Genomic DNA, 21630 nt, shown 5'->3' with positions numbered 1-21630 from the left:
TGTGCGTACAATGTATGCGTACGCGGCACAGTGAACAGTTTTTTGGTAAATTAGGGAACTTAAATCGAGTGAAATTGATAGTACGTTTCCTCGCTATGAATCGCTACAAATATCCCGCTAATTGTACAAAAATAGAAAATGCTCAGAATTAAATGTCCACCGCTATATTTCACCGGAAGCGTTTTGTTGATTTTACGAATAAAAAGCTCAGAATTAAATGATCACCGTCGCAATAGAATATTTCTGCTACGAATCGAACCTAAACATCGTTCAACGAAATTAGAAATTCATTTGCTCCCAAATCACGAGCCAGTAAAAATCGAAGAACCAAGAAAAATCGAGAAGGACAAATTAAACAAAGGAACAGAAACGGATTGTCGACTCGAACATTCGGCGATAAATTTTCGAAATTTGGAAGCTTCCCGAGCAACCAATTTCTTTCACTCGTGGAGTGCATATTGTTAGCACTTAGAAGCGCGTCGTGTCTTTGCGAAGGAGACGGAGAAAGATCATCGACGTTGAGCATCGTACGCGAAGGTGGGTGCAGATAAGCAGAGAAGGGACACAGGCTGGGGAACGAGGAGTCGAGGGAGAGAAGAAAAACGAAAAGCAGGAAGAGGCGAGGGTACCGTAGTGAGAGGCGGAGGATCCTGACCATACGGAGGAGGGCAGAGTGCGTTTGACCGTCCGCTGGACGAGGAGGAAGCGACCCGAGGATGATAAGAAAAAGAAAAGGATCGGAGGTGAACAAAAGGTGGCGGTCAGAGAGGTGAGTAAGTGCATCATATCCGGGAGAGAAGGTACGAAATAAATTCGGCAACGATGCTTGCTTATTGATGAAGAAAATTCAGCAAGGTACAAGGCTCGTGCATCTTAAGAATTTGATAGATCAATATCATTCGTTAAATTTTGATATATCGTTAATTAACAATCGCATTAAAGAATATACCTGCTATAAAATACGTATATTGGATGCGAGGAAGATTTAAAACGAAGATATTAAATACCTTTATTAAATATATACTTTGTTATTGGCCATTATGAATAATTGTTAATTACGAAATTTTGGAATAAGTTGATGGAAACGTAAACTTGACATTTGGGGCAGATTAAGAACATCCTTTGGTCCACCCAGAAAATTTTTTAATGTACGAATTATTTAAAAAAAAAAAAAAAAATGGTAAACGTAGCTTCCAAAAGAATATGGCTAATTCGTGGCACACGAAACGACCTTTATATTATCCATATTTTATTAGAATTTAAGTCTACATAAAGAAGCAGCGCTAAAGTGGTTAATTAGAGGAAAATGGCAATTTAACGTATGTTAACTTTCTGATTTTACTCGTTTAATCCAGTACCAACTTCCGGCAACAATCGTGAGTCAACGATAGTCCATGTGACACTGAACCTGTTAAGAGTCACGTTTGAATAAACTATCTTGTCATAAGTTCTCTCTCTCTCTCTCTCTCTCTCTCTCTCTGTTTAATCAGTCATATTTTTCAAATATCGTTTTATCTAAAGTACGATCTACGAACAATTTCAACTTTCTCCTGTAAGCTCAAGAACTTGACTCGATCAGGTTTGAAATACAATTGTGTGGTTCACATCGGGATACAAGGTTGATGTAAAATAAAGGTCGCGAAACACGAGTTCCCAGGGAAAATGAATTGCAGTAAAGTTTAGTCAGTCTAATACGTTCTCTACTAACGTTATATACTTCAATGATAGATGAACATTGTTCGAGTAAATCACATATGATTAATAATGAAACAAATGAACATACAATCGATGTGTTCGATGTTCGTTTACACAAAGGCAAATCTCAGACAGTTATCATTTCTAAAGAAAGTATATTGTCGTATATTGTCAGAAAGTACAAGTAGCAAAACACGATCTGTGGCGAAAGTTCTGTTCCAGATATTAATTCGCTAGACATTAATCGCGCTACCTGAATTCCGTTACTCGAAAGCAATTTACTAGTGCAAACCTGTTGGTTACGTGATTTGAAATATTATTCTTTCAATTTTCCACGTTTCTCCTCAGTAGTCAAGTTCACTTAACGCATTGTTGATTGATCACGAGTAGACTCGTGTATTCGTGTACAAAATGTAAAACAAAATGATGACCAGCCACGAGCGAGATAGTGTTTTCACGAACGAAGTTAAATTGTTAGTTTTTTCTTTTTTTCATAAAATAGCCGGTGGCGCGCGTTAGATTTTGCATAAAATAGCCGGCGGCACGTGTTAGTTTCAGCACAAACCAGCAACGTTGTTAACCCTCAGTCACTCGAATATAGTAACTTGGCTGACACAGACGAAGCTTCAGAACCATGAGGAAGAAAGCGCTAGGCCGATCCAAACGGAGAAGATTCCCAAAGGAGCCAACCTGAGAATACGAAGGACTGAAAAAATTGACACGCTACTCAAATCCAAAACGCTAATTACTCGAAGCTCGGCAAAAAGCGTATCCACGGATGGAGGAAAAGGGTACGTACGGAAAGAAGAAGAAAAAAATTCGAAGAGGCGATTCTGAGAGGAGATCAGAAAAGAAGAAATGGAACGACGGATCGTTCCTTGGGATACACGCGGACAAGGAAGAAAGGAGTACAGAAACTCCTTGGTCTGAGAGGAAACGAGTATCTTGGTTCAACGGAAGAAGAAGAAGAAGAGGAAGAAGAAGAAGAAGAAGAAGAAGAAGAAGAAGAAGAGGAAGAAGAAGAAGAAGAAGAAGAAGAAGAAGAAGAAGAGAAGGAAGAACAAGAGGAAAGAAGGGAGCCAAGGTAAAAGGGAGACGTGCGAGAGAGGCGAGGGGACGAGGTCTGGGTTGGGTAAGGTGAGGGCTTCTACGGGTGAGTACCACTCACTTCATTGACTCGTGCGTACGCCCGCACGTCTGTCAGTCCATCCTCACTCACTCGATCCTCGCCTGGTCTCGTAGCCGCTCTACAGAGGCCAGTTCTCTCCTCCTTCGAGAGTTGCACGCTTATCTCATCCACGTCCTCGTCCTCGTCGTGGTGTACGACTTCAGGTAAAGTCGAGGTCGATCAGTAGTCCAGTCAATAACGTGCTTCCCTGCGTTTGCTCGGTTTCGACCGATCGACATCGAATCGTAGTATCGTGGAAATCGTTGGAAAGTCTACTTTCGTGGGTGGATGTCGACCAGCAGAAAGAACAGGATGAGCCTGGCCAGCCTGAGAGCAATCCTCGCCTTCCTGCTGCTTTTCATGCTTCACACCTCATGGGCCAGGGCCAAACCTCAGCAGATCAAACCTGGTGAGTAGCTTCTATTTTTCTTTTTCTTTTTTTTCTTCTAAATTAGTCTTGGTTAAAGTTACTAAAGACAGTCTTATTATCGGTGAACTTTTACAAGTTACAAGCAGCGGAAATTTAATAGCGTTAATAAATCGTTTTGCGTAAGATTAATCGAACGAGTGTTCGTTTTTTCGATTAGTTTTATTTAAGGTTGTTAGGGAATCGTAGTAATTTTATCGATGAAATTGTAGAACTCGCGCGTTACAGCTTTATCGCCATCCATTAATTATCTTTGTATAACATAGTGGCAAGTTTGATAACGAAGGAAATACGATCGTCTTTCTCCATGCAAAATATAGAATCTATCATTTTTAAAATATTGAAAAATGGAAGAGTGCTTTTATGTTCTTAATGAATATAACAAAAAGTTACTACTTTTATTACATTTCTTCCATTACATTCTTCACAAATCCTATCGAAATCCTAAGCGGAATGTCCTTTTTCTAATTGTATCCAGAAAACAAAATTGATGGAACTTAGATTTCCAAGTAACTCGATTGTCGTATAAAATTCGGTTGTATTCGAATCGAACACTCCACTCCACTCCAACATACGATAAGCAAAGAACGCTTCTCGGATATCAACTTCGTTCCATTTTGGCGAACCGTACTTTGCCGCGTCGAGGGATTGATTAAAACGCGGCTGATCTGTAACGAGGGAAGTAATACTTCCTCGTACGCGTAGCCCGTTCATTACGGTTCAGAGTTTATCGCTGGCGATCAGACCGGCGAAAAAGAGAAAGAGCAGAAGAGGGGCGAAGAATAACGAAACGCTATTGTTGGCCGCCGTATCGATCGATTCTCAGAGAAAGAAAGTCTCTCTAATCGGCGTATCATCGGCAAATGTCAGAAATGAAAGCACGCGTGTATACGCGTTTTCCCACGTCGTTCGTCGTGGGAGCACTCGAAACACGCCATTGTTCGATACGTGGATCGTTCGTTGCGCAATTCTTGCGGATCAGGGTTAACGTACCGACACGATTACGTTACCAGAATCCATCCGCAGGACGATCGATCGATCATATACGTCGTGATCGATCGTGTTCCGGATTTTTTTCAGGTTCGGACACGATCCGTTTGTCCTCTTCGGTGCGAGGACCGACTACCTGGCCAGATAGGGTGATCCAGTTGTTCTTCGTATCTAATCTGGCGAACGGAAGTTCCTTCGTACGATAGAGATTATTTTGTGCGCTTTGGAACTAAAGGCTCCCGAGAGATTACGTTGGAACACAAAAGTATTTGGGCATTTATCATAAAAAAACTCTTATGTCTATATCGTATGTGTCACATAAAAATTTTTTTTAAATTTGGTTAGCGTCGTAACGATACACCACTGTCACGATTACATTGACAAAATTTGGAACCAATTTGAAAATGTATATAAAAGTTACGAGCTATTTATTGCGAAAATTAGTATGTTCAAGTACTCGTACTAGTTTCTCGATGGTATTTTTTAAACACACGATAGCAAAGTTTCGATCTGCAGTTGGAACTGACGATTCTTTTCCCTTGTACTTGAAATTTTAATACGTGAAATCAAGCGTTACTTCCGGGAAACGAACGATCGTTCGACCGTTATCTCCAGAAACTGTTTCGTATCAATTAAAAGCTTCGCTTTTAAAGCTGGAAAGAGCGAACTGGTTAATTAATGGAAATGTATTTAGACCGATTCGCGTGGTCGATGCAAATTACGCGATTTCCTTCTTTTCTCTTTTCTATCATCGAATCGAGAACCGAACGCGCGTTACTCGATCTCAGGTAGAACTTTACGACCGTTTCTCGTTTACTTCTCCAACTTTCGATCCTCGGCTAACGATCCAGGCGAATCGTCGTTTGAATGTTCAACTAAGGGCACCGTGTGCAGTTAAGCGTCGCGAATGTCCAAGAATAGTTGGCTCAACGATAGGACCAAGTCAGGAGGCCAACAGGAGTTTACGTACCTTAGCAGACCGCACGCTTTCGGCGTTATACGGTCGCTGTAAATGTCTAAGAACTTTAGCTGTTTCGCTCGTGTCGCGTTCGTCCCCTTCCGGGACGCGGAATTATTGTCTCGCAACGAGCCTCGCGTTCGCGCTCGCGCGTCTCAAACTTCTGCGGAAATATATTATTTCAAGACGCGCTGTATGCTCTAGAAAGCGTTATGTCTTCTGGTGCATTCAGGACTCTGTTGGTTCGCCGCAATGGAATATCTAGAACAACGAGGGAATTTTGTAAATTATCGAGCCAAATTATTGTTATTCGGTGGATATTGATACGGTGACTGATTTTAAGAGAAATTTGCTAAATATTCGCTATGGTATTTGAGATTTTTCCAATTTCTTTAATACCAACGTAGTATCGAAGTTCGTGTACTAGTTTATTTGCCAGTTAAACAGAGCATGTTACACGTTTTTGATAAATGCTATCAGTAGCCAGAGTTCCCGAATTTAATAATTTCATTTCCCTTAGTACTGTCGCTCATATAACGATGGTATGTTGAGAGCATTTAGCAAAAGAATCTACGTTTAACTATCTAACGAAACGATCTACTATCGCATCAAATACTCCACGTTCCATCGTCTCCGAGCTGATGCATATCGGTTCCTGAAACGCTGCAACGTCGAATCCGTCAGCTGTCCATCCTGTTCCATCGTACAACACCTATCTATTTGTACCATCGCAAGAAGCCACAAACATCGCAAGACCTTTCATTCCTCTAATTCCCTCGAAACGTCCTTCCACAACAATTTCCACCATATATTTCCGTCTATGTTCGTCGAAATCTTAAAATTTGCCCTACCCATCGCTCCAGGTGGATGGACAAAAGTATACTAAATTAAGACTGACTCCTATCAGTCAAATTTAAACTCGTTTCATTTTTCTAATATTTACAAAACAAACATTGCGTCCTATCTTTTTAAATAAACCTGCTTCGTGAAATAATTGTATCGTTATCTCGTGCTGTTTATTATCATTTCCAGTACACGCGTTACAGAATCTTTTATTTCCGTAATCGTCGACTTCAGCTCTATTTCCGTAACAGTCGCTTCTATGATATTACTCTTACGGAAAATTGTCGTACGATTTTCAAAATCGATATCACGTTTATTTGTACGATCGATCCTTCCGCTAATTATTCTACAAATATTTTGTCCTAAAACGATCCAGCCATCGGAACGCGAGCATCAACAAACTCGAAGACATATTTTCCATCCAACTGTGAACCACGTTTTTCCTCCCTCTTTTTCTTTTTGTTTTTTAGCCGTCACTCATCACGCACGAAATCCGCGCGTCGTTCACGGTACTCGTCCACTCGATCTTTCGCGAGATTTCACCGGTTTTTCTCCGACGTCCATTATCTCTCGCGACGTCCTCTCTTTTCCCCTCTCCCCTATCTCTCTCTCTCTCTCTTTCTCTCTCCCCTTTCCTCGTGAATCCGCCCTTACTCGAATTCGATCTCGTATGTCCCGTTCCCTCGACGATCGGCTAAGTGATTCTCTTCTGTTCCTATCCGAACGATCGGCCGATTCTTGGCGAATGAATCTTACATAGTACGTCCGAATCAGGCCTCGATCTATATATCATTCTCGCTGTAAAACTGTACCAGATCTTCCCAGTCCTCTCCTCTCCTCTCCTACTCCTCGTCTCTTCCTATTTTAAAATGATTCCGTGCCAACTGCCGGATACGCTGCCGTCCACCGATATGGAACTATCCCGATTTATTGGAGGTAGCGTATGCAGCCAAACATCTGGCTCGCGCGAGATATATCGTCGGATCCAGCGAAGATTCCGCCGGATGTTTCACACCGGTTAGTTTTTAACTTGGTTGGCCAGGCTGTCATTGATTCTGAGATTGAGATCTTACGAACACGAAATTCTCAATTGGGATAGGTACGCACGCTACCAGCCATAAGAATATCAGCAGTTTTATTCGGGGACTTGTTTATTTATTGAAAAAGTTGAAGAAATTTTAGTCGTCGAAAGTTGAAATGGAAAAATGAAATGGAAGGTTCCCGATAAGAAAATTAGGAAATACCGACGAAATGAAAGTATGTTTTTCTAATGTGTGTTTTTATTTGCTCGTACGTTCCTTCTTCTTTCTTTTTTCGCATATTTGTTCTTATACACGTGTTCTTTTGTTGCTTGATATGTTCGTTTCTTTTGTTCATTCGCACAGTTATTCTTCTTATGTCTGTCGTTTTACTCGTTTATATATTCTTTGTATATAAGTCTTCTTACGTTTTGTAGGATTATTAACATACCAATTGATTAATAATCATCGAGATATGCGTTTTTCGGTAGATTTATTAACGGAGCGCGTAAATCTATGCAAACGAGGATTTCAGCTTTTAAAGTCGAGTTTCTCCACTCGGATCGGTCTCGGTTCAGCAGTTTTCTTCATCCGCTGACATCCTTCATGCAAGTGGCCAAAGTTTTAATAGAAAAGACGTCGCGAGATAAATTATATCGACCTACGTTTAGGATAATTAGGAGAGGAAGGTCGTGTATCGTGGCTGATGCTCGCCTCCGTTATTCATTGATCTTAGCTTTTCCATCAATCTTCCTTTCGATTTGTATGCTCTATTTAGCCTCAATGGTACATACTTGCAACGTTGCTGTCAGGTTTTGGCTTTATGAAAAGTCAAATTGAAATTCTTCTCCTACTTTTCCGCTTCCAATATCTTCAATTTAATTTTTATCGTTATTTTGGTCTCCCACGCTCAACATTAAGAGCAGCAACATTTTCATTCGGCTCTCTTAAACCTGAAAATTTACTTTTACCTTTTCCATACGAATTAGTCAAAAGCTCGATTAATAGACATTTTCTATCACTTCAAACATAAAAAAATATTCTCGATTTTTTGAAATTAAAAAAAATTGCAAAGAAACCTATTTACCAGCAAAGCTGATAATTTTTACCAATTTTCTCTGACCGGTCGTTTTGACTATATCGAGATTTTTAAATATGAAATAAATTCATCCCCAATCGCGAAACATCCTTCTTATCGAAAACAAAGTAAATGTCTCACGAATAACAAGGATATTCTCTCGAATATCTCGGAACAAAATCGACATCCTTAGACCACGATGAACAGAGAATTTTCGAGTTGGCCAAGCCCGGATAGACAACGTCGAAAACGAGCTTTCTAGCTTAATTAACGCGCCCGCGGGACTCTCCTTGTTACGGTTCTTCGTCCTGATAGAGCCACTTCTGGCCCGTAATGCAGCCAAGCTGGACGACGCTTCTTGCGTCCCGATGCCACTCCGCAAAGTCTGTCGCATAATATAACGCGTTCGAACGAAGTTCGCCGTCGTCTCGATTTTACTCGACCCGGTTTTTCTACCCTCGAATCGGCACTCGACCTCGATGAACTGTCTCCCTTTGCTGGTTCCACGGGGAACAAGAGTCCTCAGGAAATAGCTTGGTCGAGCTTTTGCACGTAAATACCGTCGCGATGACGATAAGAAACGCGACTGTCGGGTTAACTTGGCGCTAACTTGATGGCAGAGATTTTGGTTAAAAGCAGGAAAGTTTTGAGAGGGAGAATTAAGTAAAGAAAGTAACGTCGGAGCAGAAGAAAGGCGATTCGCTGTTTTCTCCAGTTCTACGTTTCCTTATGTTTATTCTCGTTTGCCCTGGGTCCAAGATTCCTTGGTGATAAATTTTTTTCTATTCTGAAGTTTCCCCCGAGCAAATGTATTTAACTCGCGAGGATAGAATTCGATATTCTGTTCATATATTTTTTCTTACTCCCGTCAACTTAAATTTAATTGATCGGGTTTTATCTGACCTATAACGTAGAATTGTAGTTTTATGTGTACGTTATATAGACAGAATAATAGCAAAAATTCGAAAAGCATATTTAACATCAATTATTTAGTTCCTTTACAATATGTGGAGTCAAAGTTTCTGGTGAAACCGCATCGAAAACCGCAAGAACAATTTTCGTTCTTAACTCTCGACATCCTTTTCCTGTGTTTCGTTCGTGTATCGTCCACGCATTCCATGAAAACGCAGGTGGGGAGACAGGAAGGGGAATAAATGGCGTCCTTGGTCCCCTTGTAACGACCAATTAATACACTTTCGAACGGGTTTTAACCGTGGTTAATAGTTTGAAAGGTATTCTTTTCACTTTCCGCGGCCGTCATGGTCGTCTTTGACATTGCGATCGGCCACGGATGGAATGGAAATGTTCATTTTCATAAAATAAAAGTGGCGTGGCCGGTTTCGCAGCTGCACACGAGGGCAAATATTGAATAGGAGACGGAGGCCTCTGATCTTTCCGCGGTTCTCTGTATCGATTCCATTTATGCCAGATTAACTTTTAATCGAACATACTGGTCGCGTCCTTCTTACGCCATTTCGATTCTGTCATCTTGCCAGCTTTTGGCGAGCTTCCACGTTGCTTCATTGTTAACTCGTCTAACCGGAATTAATCTTCGAAACTTAATTGAAACGAAGTAAATGATAAACGCGACTCTCCGTCTGAAGTGCTGTATCGGTTGCTTTCGAACGATTTTCTAAATTCAATTGCTTATTTGCTTCTCGACGAATTTTGTATATTTGTTGCGACTTTGGTCTTAGGAACTTTGAAGTAATTTATTGTAAAATTTTGTTACTTTAATGATTTATTTATCTATACGCGCGAAAATAGATACATTATACGAGTTTCAATGATTTAATACGTTTAAACTTTGATCAGCAGATACATTCCAAATTTCAACATTTATATTTAATTCAAATTAATATATTTAAGCTTCCATCGATGTTTACATATTCTTAATTTATGATGGAAACTCAGTTCTACGTGTAATTTTTACCAGAGCATCCCTTCATTCGTTTACACTGCGGTATACCGGTAAGTCCATTCGCGAACTTTTAATTATTACATTTAATGTTTTGAAATGCTGCTTGCGACCTAATTTGAACCAAACCTTGACCAATGTTGCTGATTATTTTAATTCCTCAATTAACACCGAAATCAATATATACTCTAAGAATTCCTGCCGATCGAATTCCCAATTTTTCAATTCAACACGTTCGATTTTATTTATAACTTCTCGAGTCTCGAACATCGTCAATCTTGCGTCCAACCTTCGAATAAAATCACCTGTGAAAATCACAAAGCAAATGCCATTCCAGCGGCATTTGCCATTCTATATCGACCGTACAAATAGCGAATCGCCTGAAAAAAGCCAAAGAGGAAAAAAAGAGACGAATAAAGAAAGAAAGAAGGAGGGAAAGTCGTAGCGAGCGTGTTACAGCGGTAGGTCGACGATTTCCTGGTGCTCCATGGTCACCCGGTATATACGCGTACACGCTACTGCGTCCAGGCTAATTACCCGTACCGAGAACACATAATAATGCCAGCTAGTGGAGGGCCGGCCTGGAAAAACTAGTACAAAGTATCCGTCGTGTCTCTCTGTGTTCACGGCTAAGCTGCACGTCGTAATCGTGAATGAGCTCGGTTCTTGTCGCTCCTCTGACTAAATGCCAGCTGATGGTCGGATGGCATGTTTACCTCCGCGATCGGCTGAGAATCTTGCCCTGCTTTTTCTTACGTGTACACTCATCCTTTCTTTCCAGATATCGTCGTGTAGATGCTTGGTCTTTTAATCGGCAGACTTCGATAAAGAATTTGATAGGTAGGGAAGATAGATTAGGTATAGTCATCGTGACGCATGATTTCGTCGATCAAATCTATCGACAAGGACGATGAACTCGTAAAACGGGATCAAGTTTTTGTCAATTTTAATTGATTATTACGAAACGTCAAAGTATTATCCTTTTAAATTATACCTTTCGTAATGTGGTTAGAGAAGGCACAACTAACATTTTAATCGATTAAATTTTGTCAATGATTTTGATCGCGATTAACTTCACTCGAGTATTTCCTCCTGTTTTGTACTCAAACCTCCGCACCGTCCAATTTCCTAAATTTCCTGATATTAATAAAAATTTGTAATTTACTCCTCCGGATTGGATTTGTCAACGAAATTTTTACATTGGACAAACGAGAACGAAGAGAAATTATCCTCCGGCTTTGTTCGATGTTTCATTTTTCTTGAGGTTGAGGTTGACCGATCGAAGAACGAGTGGATGAATTTGTAATAGAAAAATATATTGAAATAATTAAAGGTATAAGTATAATGATAAGTATAAGTTTATGCTGATTCAGATCCTTACTCTCTTAGCGTTACAATAAAATGGAATGATAGGGAGCACGTTCATATATTTATAGCAAAAGGACATTACCAAAAAATTTAAGCTTATAGCTTGGGCTAGAGGCTACAGGGAACATAACAATAGCAATCTGTTTATTAGTTCTTTTGTTCCTAAATCCTGCAACCCAAAACATAATGCATACTCAAGGGTATAATAATATGCACCGCTCCTTATTTAGGATATTTCTGCGTAATAGCAGTGCCCAGGTCACGGATATACATAAATAAAGATGTAGAGTTTTTCTTGAAGTAGTTACTTCGATAATTTTTATCGTTGAATTTATTAAATAAACTTTAGTAGACTTGATTATTATATTTGGCAAAAAATCTGTCGAGGCTACGACCGATTACGATTAAAGAGAGGATTGCGCTGGTAATTTCAGAAACGATTTACAGAAACTATCGATCGTGACAAAAGCACACACGATGTACGTCGAGAACGTTGGACAAGTCTCGTTTAGTGATTCATAAAGCTTTGATCATGTTAATTGCGCACGATCGAATGGCCCTGGACCGGAGGCCGTTTACGTGACAAGTTAGGCGTTTCGACGTTGAAAATTAATTCAGGACAGGGGACGGTTCAATCCCGCTGCCGTCCAGAATACATTTAATTATAAATTTGCCGGCGCGTGTGACGGCCGCTCCGATATATTGATAATTAATATAATAATTAATACCGGCGGAACATATTACGAATTTTAGCGAATCGCATAATCGCATGTAGCCGCGAGACGTGCCAGTGTATTCGTTTTCTCAGAAGCGATTATTCCATTCTGAACAATTTTGGTCGGATCTGTTACTGATTTATTTCCTAATACAAATGTAATTTCATCATTTTAATAATTTTTGGATATGTTCTGCGCTAATAAGTGATCGTGTCATTCCTTAGAGAAAAATTCTTAAGTAATTTCTATGCTTAAAGAAAGCTGGGACATTAAAAAGTTGGGATATTACGTAGGATTACTCGAACGATACCTCGCAATTAATTATATTGATACAAATTTGCATAAATACCAATCGGCAGTCTATTATTTATCAAGAAACTAGAATCGATCGCTTCTCGGAGATACGTGTTTTGTATTAGTAATCGTATTTCGGCGATATCGATCATTAATTCTCGCCATCGAAACCACTTAAAACCTGCCCTCAATTCGATTACTCAAACTTCGTACTAACTTAAGAAACATTCGAATCGATTTCTACTCTGTTCGACGATTAATCGTTTTTCCCCTCCTTTTCTTCCTTTCTGTTCAAAAAACGCCAAAGCCATTACTTTTCGCCAGCCTTTCTCTAATTCGACAAATCGGTATCGATAATAATTTAGTTGGAGGGCTTTAGCTTGTATTTGGAATAGTAGGTATTTATTTTATATCGTGAATATGACAGGATACGTAATTAGCTGTATTTTAGCGTAATTAACACGTTTATTGTGAACAACATCGTAAATCCACGTCCACGTACATACAAATATTCGTAATTCTACATGTATATACGTACAAGTGTAGAAATTATATGTATGATACACGTTTGAATATGTAGGTAACGGAAAATCCTCCTGTAATTCAATAAATCACTCGCAATATCAATATACAGTCCTCCATAACATATAAAGTCGTCGCAACAATAATTCAGCTCCTGGTTCAGGTATCCATAGACGATCAAAGAATAAGAGTAAGCACGAAGGAAATATGACTGGTGACATCGACGGGAAATTCGAACGTGTTCTATGAAAATTCGTAAAGCGAACGCTCGTTCATACCTGATCGGACTTTGGATCGATCGAATCGTGAAACCGATCGTTTTTCTCCTTGTTTTCGCGCGAATCTCTCTCTTTTGCCGCAATGTAGCATGTAAAGTTGAAGCAGTCTAACCGATCTAATTAGTGCGATGTATACTAAAGCGGCGAGCGGCTTCTTTAAAATTCGTTCGAAGAACGTGAAAACGCAGGCGGACTATTTATAAATCTGTCGGGTTTCATCGAAGACGGCCGCGATTAAAATGCCGTCGAGCTCGTTGACGAATCGGTCGGCGAATCAATTAAATCGGTTCGCCTTCTTGGCGTATGACAATGATCGAATCGCACCATTCTTCCTCTTCTTCATCTCTCATGGATTGGAAATTTATTTATCCTGTTCTAGTGGTTTCAAGCGTTTAACGATTAAATAACGAGCGACCTTTTATTTTTAATTATTTCGATCGCATATTGTTTCCATCCTATCACAGCTTACGTGATTTCATATCTGTTCCTCCTCAATAATCTTTCCCTATAACTATAGATCAATTATTTACTTTCAATTAACAATTCGTTAATCGTGCAAACACGATTACTTCTGTGTATAAAAGCGATTACTCTAATCTTCTTATTTCTCTTCTCTTCGTAATATATTACGCAAACGTATAAATTCCAAGACACGGTAAACACTTATTCGATTACGAGCAGCATTCGCAACGTGGTCTTCAACGTGATTCGATCGGCTCTAACAACGTACTTTAGATCAAAGAATTTCACTGAATCCGCGATAAAGTCGATGGCGACTTAATTATCCATCTTCGATTAGTCGCTCCTCCTAGGCCATAACAACCACCGCGAAAGATCGAATAAGAAAGTGTTCTTATTCATCGTTCGTTGGATTTCTGTTTCGCTCAAAGACGAAGCTAAGTGTCTCGTTCGACTGGTCAAAGAAATCGACTCTGGCTTCGGGTGATTAAAAAATTGGTACAATTGCGATTATTGCGACCGTTTGTTTCCTTTCGACGTTCTTGCCTCGGTTCGGTGAAGAGCTTCTTCGTGGCTGTACAAGACTCTGTTAAGAACGTTTAGGAAAAGATTTGCATTGCGTTTAATTGCGAGTCACTCTTACGATCGTCAAAGGACCGATTCCACTCGGTCGATTCCTTGAAAATTAGTTGCTCGTGGAGGAAGCCTTTGTTCTGCTCGAGAGTTTCGCTATTTAGACAAGCACTTAGCTTACTGACACGATTCTCAATGCCTTTTCGAAAGCTAAAAATTGCAAGTATCGCGCATGTTTCAGTTCTATTTGCACGTTTAAAACGATCGCTGCGCTAATAGCGTCAATTTCTCTTAAAAAGGACAAAGAAATTGGAAACACTGGACATGCTGGAGTTAAATTTAACCAAGGAAAATATTTCAGTCGTTAAAAACGTTCGTGTCTTGGGAAATAAAAAAGAATGGACGCATTGAAAATCTTAGGTCCTTGTTTAATACCAGAAACGGTTGCTTCGTTAAAAATTGCAAGATTGAAAATTAAAACAGTAGAAATGGAAGATCTTAAAGCTCTTCTTTACACGCTCAAAATAGTTGCTTCCATTAAGAATGTGATATATTACGAAGGATGCTATTTCAAGATCCTTTATCAAGGCAGCTAATTAGCAAATATAGAGATGCTGGCGAATTTCGAAATCGAGATTCAGAGGACGGAATGAAGTCATAACCGTTGTTGGCCGGCATGAAATTGCACGCACGCGAGAAGGTAGTTCGTGTGCAACATGCAAACGACTTTCTTCGTCGGAAGTTAACTAGGCGTTAATTTGGTATTCACGAAACGTGGCTCGGCGAGCACACCTCGGTATGAAGGATCTGTCTACACTGGGTCACTGTTGTCCTTCTCGATTTTCTAATCCTTCCAAATCAGAGAATCATTCCGGAATATTCCAATTTCTCAAGCTATTCCTCTATCCAATTCATATCTTCCTTTTTAATAAAAATTTCGATATTATTTATACCGTATGTTTCATATGAGAGTACTTTAATCTCAATAAAAGTAAAAGTTAATTTCATGAAAAGTGTCCTACATATTTGTAATATTCAAATTCAAGACAAAAAGTCCAAGATTAGCTGCTATTAAAATTACACTCTTAAATTACTTGACTGCTTTCTCGTATAATTACACGCGTTACACTGCCGCCCATAAACCTACCAGAATCCTAACATCAAACGTTAGTTCCGCTAAAACAGGTTTTCAATAAAATCTTCGAAACGTACGCTATAGTTTAATTTTCTTCGCAACAAGCGTTAACTTCATTTCGCGGGTACGACGTCCATTTATGCTTATTCTAGCTATACTAAGCGTGGTTTGTGTACGATAATAGCGATATCCTTTAGAGGATATAAACAAATCTCTCCAGAGAATATAAAAAAGTTATAAAAAGTTTAGAGATATTCGGGAGGAAACACGATCACAGTGGAACTGTTATCCAAACGTTCGCGAAAGTCGTGGGACCAGTTTCGTCGAAAGCGACGCCGCGCCGGCATACTCGAACGAGAGGAGAGGATCTCGAGCCTGGGCAGCCGGCGAGGTATATTACGTAACATTTCTGCCGATCAAACGATCCAACTGTCCGTCCGTGAGCGGAATTCTTGCTTGCTCGGCGGCGAGGTGGTTACACACTTGGTGAATAGTCACGAGATGTTCACCGTATGGCGGTCGTATAATTTCAAAGACCTTAAGGCTGACCTGAGTCAACAAGAACAAGGGGCAACCAAGTGGGGAACGTGGGAAGCGAAGTGTGGACAGAGAAACTGGCGGACGCGTTTGAAATATTCCGCGATGATCTGCCGGTTCCGATCCACCAATTTGTAGTTTTCTATTCGTGAAAATTATGCTCCGTTAAGTCATTGACACCGTTTTCTTTTAACACCACTTTCTATCGTCAATTTTGGGACGATTTGCAATTTCAACGATGATCGTACTCTGTTCTTTCGTCAAATGATGTTACAAATTGTTTATTATATCGGCAATTGTTTATCGGTATAAGCGTTGGCATAGGCTAAGTTTCTCTGGCAAGATACAAGTCCTGTATAAAAATGATTCTCTGTTCAGTGTTTTTTATATTTGCAATGTGTCAAGGGTTAGAAGGTGTTATAGTTTGGTATATTAGGTTTTCGGAAAAGTGTCTTTTTTTTACAGACACATCTTTCACAACGATGTATCTTTATACAAACATGAAACCTAATCTGTCGAACATTGTGATCTTTATTTTGATAGAACAAAATGGATCATAGGTAATTCGATAGAATAATATAAAAAGGAAAATTTGTATCCATTATTTCCTTATAAAACGAAAGAAGCTTGTCGGACGACCTAATATATATATATAAAACTATTATTGATTTTTCTATAATACATTCAATTCTATATTCAAAATTTTCTTCTATCCGCTGTTATTAAAAGAAAGATGTCTCGGACGATTATTAACTCGAAAGATTCCTGACTTTTATAAGCGGTGGCAGCAAGAATTCTTAATTCCCGTTATCTTATTCAACGGTATCATTTCATACACGCATTTGGTCCGCGATTTCGATGAAAACGCGCCTCTCTGGTGTTTTTCGTCGGGGCATATAATATTCCGCAACTTGCGTACACGCGTGTGCAATGGTCTCTGCAAAATAATTCGAGAAAGCGCGGTTTGCATAAAGGATAGGCGGATCGTGTTTGCCCGCAAACATCGGGCGAAATACTTGATTTCCCTTTACCCTTTAAACAAACCGCTTCTCCTCTCCCGTTATTCTGATTTCTCATTCGTAGCGAATCTTCCGCAAACGGCGGGTGGCGGGGAAAGAAAATCAAACGCGGGACCAACCGCAGTAACAACAACGGCGAAGAAATCTGATCGATATTCGATAAAACGCGAGATTCGCTCTCGCCGGTTATGCCCGGGGTTGAACGATTGTTCCACAGCCCCTTCTTTTCGCTTTCGATTCTTCTGATCCTAGCGAGGCCGCGAGGAATATTTACTCGCGGTAAGGAAAACGCCTCGAACCATTTCCTCTCGCTTCCTTCTCGTGTAATCTTCTTCTCAGTCAGCAATCGCGCCGGTTACCTTAAGGATTTTACGGCTCGTTTTAGTCGACTTCCCGTTTCGGAAACTTGATATCGTGATATGGAATCGAATGTCTGTTTTACACTGTGAATATAGGGATAGATAATTGGTTGGATTTTAGCATATTCCAATTTTGCGAATGAAGTTTTTAATACAAAGATTAGATCACCAGAGGGTACATGTTTGATGGTTTTCTTGATGTAAGAAGAAAGAATCTGTTAGGCTGAAGGATGTAAGTCCTTTAAAAATAGTCGTTAAGTTCTATATTTGTATAAAAGAATAGTATAAAACCGACTCTTAGCAAAATTCCAGTTTAACAGCGACTATATAAAAAAACACCAAGTATCTGTGTATGGTTCTCAGCTCTTAATGCCAATTATCACGTATGCCGTAATCGCGGAGAAGTTCAAACGTGACCACAACACGCCGAGTTAATCTACCGAAATCTTCAATTTGAAATTGAACAGGCGAAACGTGTCTCTAAAAGCCGAAAACTAACAAAGAGAAGCTTTAATTAGCTCGACGGAGAGAAAATATTTTTCCTCTAATTACCTGCTAATGAACATGTGTACCTGTGCTAGCATCAGCGAAACGCGCCAGTTGAACCACTTAATTTTCTTCCCTGTATATCTGGTATTCATCGCGCTAAAGAACTATACAATTTCCTAAAATTTGGATTAAAATTAAAATTACGTGAAAATTAATTGTGTATCAGGTAGAGAACGAAATAAAGACTCGCGCGTATCGCGTAGAGTATTATAAAGCGTAAAGGAACGACAAGCTGTTTCCGAGTCGTTGGACGCTTTGTTCAGCCCCCTTGAAAGCCGTCAGTGGAACTGGACGCTTTAATTCCTGCCGGCAGCGGGACCACGCTGTAAATTAAGTTCGAGCGCAACGATTTCTCTTCAACAACAAATCACCACCATCTTTTGAATTACTACAATGGAAGGTGGCCATAATTTTCGGGCTGCTGGATGGGACTCGCGAGGCCAAAGTTCCTTCCGTTCCAACTTCAGCCCACCTCTTCCTCCATCCTTGTGTACACATACACGCACGCACATACATGTACGCGTACACGTACACGTACATACACATGGTACGATAACGAACGATCGTCGATCGAAGCTGTTGCTGAAGTTTAAAGTTACTTCTTGTACATCTGTGTAACTTGGACCGAGCTTTTTATACTACGTTTCTTAATGTTTCTTTTCTTTACGTTTATTTCTAGTTTGGCTTGTACTTTTCGTTTTAATTGCGTGTCGAGTTTCAAATTGTTAGGAGGTCGATACTATTACGGAATTGGCCGGATCGAAAAGTAGCACAGTATCCTGTACATAGTTGAAAAGGTAATTGGACACTCGAGGAAAGTTCCAGTTTCGATGGCTTTCGCGTAACAATGTTCGGTACGCTTTTCTATCATTTTCCTATGTAACAGTTAATGATACAGATGAAACGCGCTATATCTTCAAGAACATATTATTCCTTCATTCTCTTTCTTTCCATTTCTTTCCCCCCTTTTTTTTTTAGCAATGCCAGCTTTAAAAATAAATATCTGCAGAAATTTTATGGAATACAGAGGAAGAATATTTTCTGAAAATAATAGTAACACTGTATGGCACTCGACGGCAAGTATGTCGGCTTCGACGAAACGGTACTTTCAATAACCCTTTGTGTTCCATTGGCGCCGTCACAGTCATGAAAATTGTTTCTCGTACTGCTTTCACCAATAAAAAGGGAAGAAGAATACTATGCGAACAAATTTATAAATATTTTTGGCCTTCTTCTTTTCCAAAGAGAAACCTTTGGTTTCAAAAAGTTACACTGTAAAAGTGTACCTAGTTCGTTGGTCGAGCGCGCAACAAAATTATTTTCAAGCACAAAGGCTTAATAAAGCTACTCCGATGGGAAACGAAAGCATATTTATTCCAAGCAAGGGAAACAGACATTTCATCATTTTTCCGCTTCACTTTCCTTCTTTTGCACAGCGTTTTATCATTTTATCAAATTTCATTTAAATTATCGGAAATTTGCAAAGAAAGATCTGCATACTGTCACCGATATGAACTGATTTTCGTTCGCTCTTCGACTCTTAATCCGAAGGGTCACCGACCTTGTACAGTCTCGAAGGGAAACCGTTCTGCCCGTACGCGGAGCGATAACCACGCGAATTGAATCGCGTTAGTGGTCACGGCAGGCATAAAACGCCTAATTATTCCGGCATGAATTATTCAGTTTACAAATCAGTCAGCTGTCTAGCGGGGTCGAAGGTAGCGACGAGTTCAACGCGCCACCAGTCGCGTCCGTTTGAAATTTGGTGTAGACGGAGGTATCCGAAATATCGAATAACCGATCCGCTTTGACGGATAATGCAAAAACGCTCCATTTCAATGATATATTTTGTTCAGAGCAAGTGGAAAATCTTTGATACTTTCGGAATCCTAAAGAATTATTTTCAATCGTAAATTTCATACTCTAGATGCACGCGTACTCGTTAAGGTTTCAGAAATCTGGTTACCCTTATGATTTGTAGGAAAGATATTCCAAGTTCAAGAATCTTAAAGTGATCGTTCTAATGCTTAAAAATTTCCTATGGAATTTTGGGATGGATTTAAGAAACGCCGAGATGGATAGTTAAAATTTGGGGGAATTTCAGAATTTCGCAAAGGGAATTGCATCTAACGCTTTGGTAGATATTTTGCTGGAGAAAATGTCTAAAACTTTCGTTTCCAATTCTTTAACATCCGCAACGCCTTCCTCAACTTGTAACGTCTCTCGCAATTTAAAATCCTCGATTCGTTTACAAACCGAGTGAATTATTTCGAATCACCGAATGATGTAAAAATTACGGAAGAAGAAATTTTCAAACAGCAGCGTGACTAGTCGAAGGCCATCCGGTTGTAAGGAAAGCCGACATTGGTCACGGCCCGTTACATCAACTTCGCTAAAATTAACGCACGCTTTCTGCTCGTTTCTTCCTCTCTTCGCTCTATGTTCCTCTTTTTATTCCCCTCTCGCTTTTTTTTTCTTTATTTTTAATAAACGAACACGTTGGCGCGGTACCTGTCGCGTCGTAACATCGTTGATAAAGATATATCGTGTTAGACAGCGAGACGACAGTGACACGTAGCCAGCGCAAAGATGAAAATATTGGGCGAAGCTTTATTGACACGCCGGACAGAGAAGGTACGAGCGCGTTGATGCCCGTGCACAGCTTCCGGCCGCGCTTCCATTGATACGTAGGACGCACTTTGTTTCCGGCCGGTTTCCAACGGGCTTTTTTCATCGGTAAAGCGTTTGCGCGATACCTTTAATAGGTAACTGCCTCGTACGCTGTGAAATGTTCCGTTCAACGCTCGTCGATGGGATTATCACCGATCTTTTTGTTCCTCCTATATTGGATTCTGTCTAGTTCTGTTTTATTTTCTTCTTTCTTTTTCGTTTTGTATAACATGGTTCGCGAAATGAGCGAAGAAAATAGAAAACGTTTGATGGGGGAGAGATTTTTAATAATTTTCGGATAGAAGGAGGCAAATTGTTTTTGAGAAGAGGATAATGGAAATGGAGAATTTTATACAGACGAACTCGCATTCTGCATATTTCGTATTATACGAAACAACTAGGGCAACAAATTCATTTTGATATAACAGAGAATAATATTCATTTCGTTTTATCCATAGACCATAAGATCGTCAAATTTGTTAAACGAGCATTAGTAGCATTAGTACGCATAAAGTTTCTTAAGAAGACCACGGATTTTTCCTTGCACGTGCAATTACGTACGCGAGAGGGTCGGGTAGATAAGCGAAAGTGGAGGATTAAATTCCGCGACAAGCCAACGCGAATCGTGAGTTCCCACAATGTCCGGCGGTGAGTTTCGCGGCGATTCCCGGAAACGATTATTTGATCGATTAATTCACGTGGATGTTGGTTCGGCGAGGACCCATTGAGCGGCGCGTTAACGTCGACACGCACACACCTTTCCTTCGAGAGGGCCGTCCAGGTGTGCAGGTGAAGCCGATGCCGCGGGGTCACTCATTTATCATTGCATAAGATTCAGAACCTGTTCCGGTCCATTCATCGCCCGGTTGCTCGTATATACCTTCGAAAGTGACTCGTGAGACAGGCTACGAAAGTTGTAGCCGTGTACGTGTCTCATTGGCGTAGAATTTCGTTTAAAATTTCGCTTCGTTTAAGATTTTATTCGTTTCTTCCTGCGAATTTCTCATCGATGATTTCATTGGATCTAACAACGAAGAATCTTGCCCGGCGTATTC

At 40.0% G+C, this 21630-nt stretch overlaps 1 protein-coding gene across 2 annotated transcripts in view; it reads left to right on the top strand.

The window, feature by feature from the left end:
• Positions 1–2844: 2844 nt before the first annotated feature.
• The window catches only part of LOC126916909 (uncharacterized), a 51420-nt gene continuing 32634 nt past the window's right edge, over positions 2845–21630 (top strand). For both annotated transcript variants that reach the window (XM_050723194.1, XM_050723192.1), the window contains exon 1: positions 2845–3272. In XM_050723194.1, coding sequence (XP_050579151.1) covers positions 3152–3272 — 121 coding nt within the window. In that variant the 5' untranslated portion in view covers positions 2845–3151. The remainder of the gene's footprint in view (positions 3273–21630) is intronic.

This window comes from Bombus affinis, chromosome 5 (assembly GCF_024516045.1).
Source record: "Bombus affinis isolate iyBomAffi1 chromosome 5, iyBomAffi1.2, whole genome shotgun sequence".
Lineage (NCBI taxonomy): Eukaryota > Metazoa > Arthropoda > Insecta > Hymenoptera > Apidae > Bombus > Bombus affinis.
Note: the sequence above shows the minus strand (reverse complement) of the source record. Positions and strands in the feature narration are given on the sequence as shown.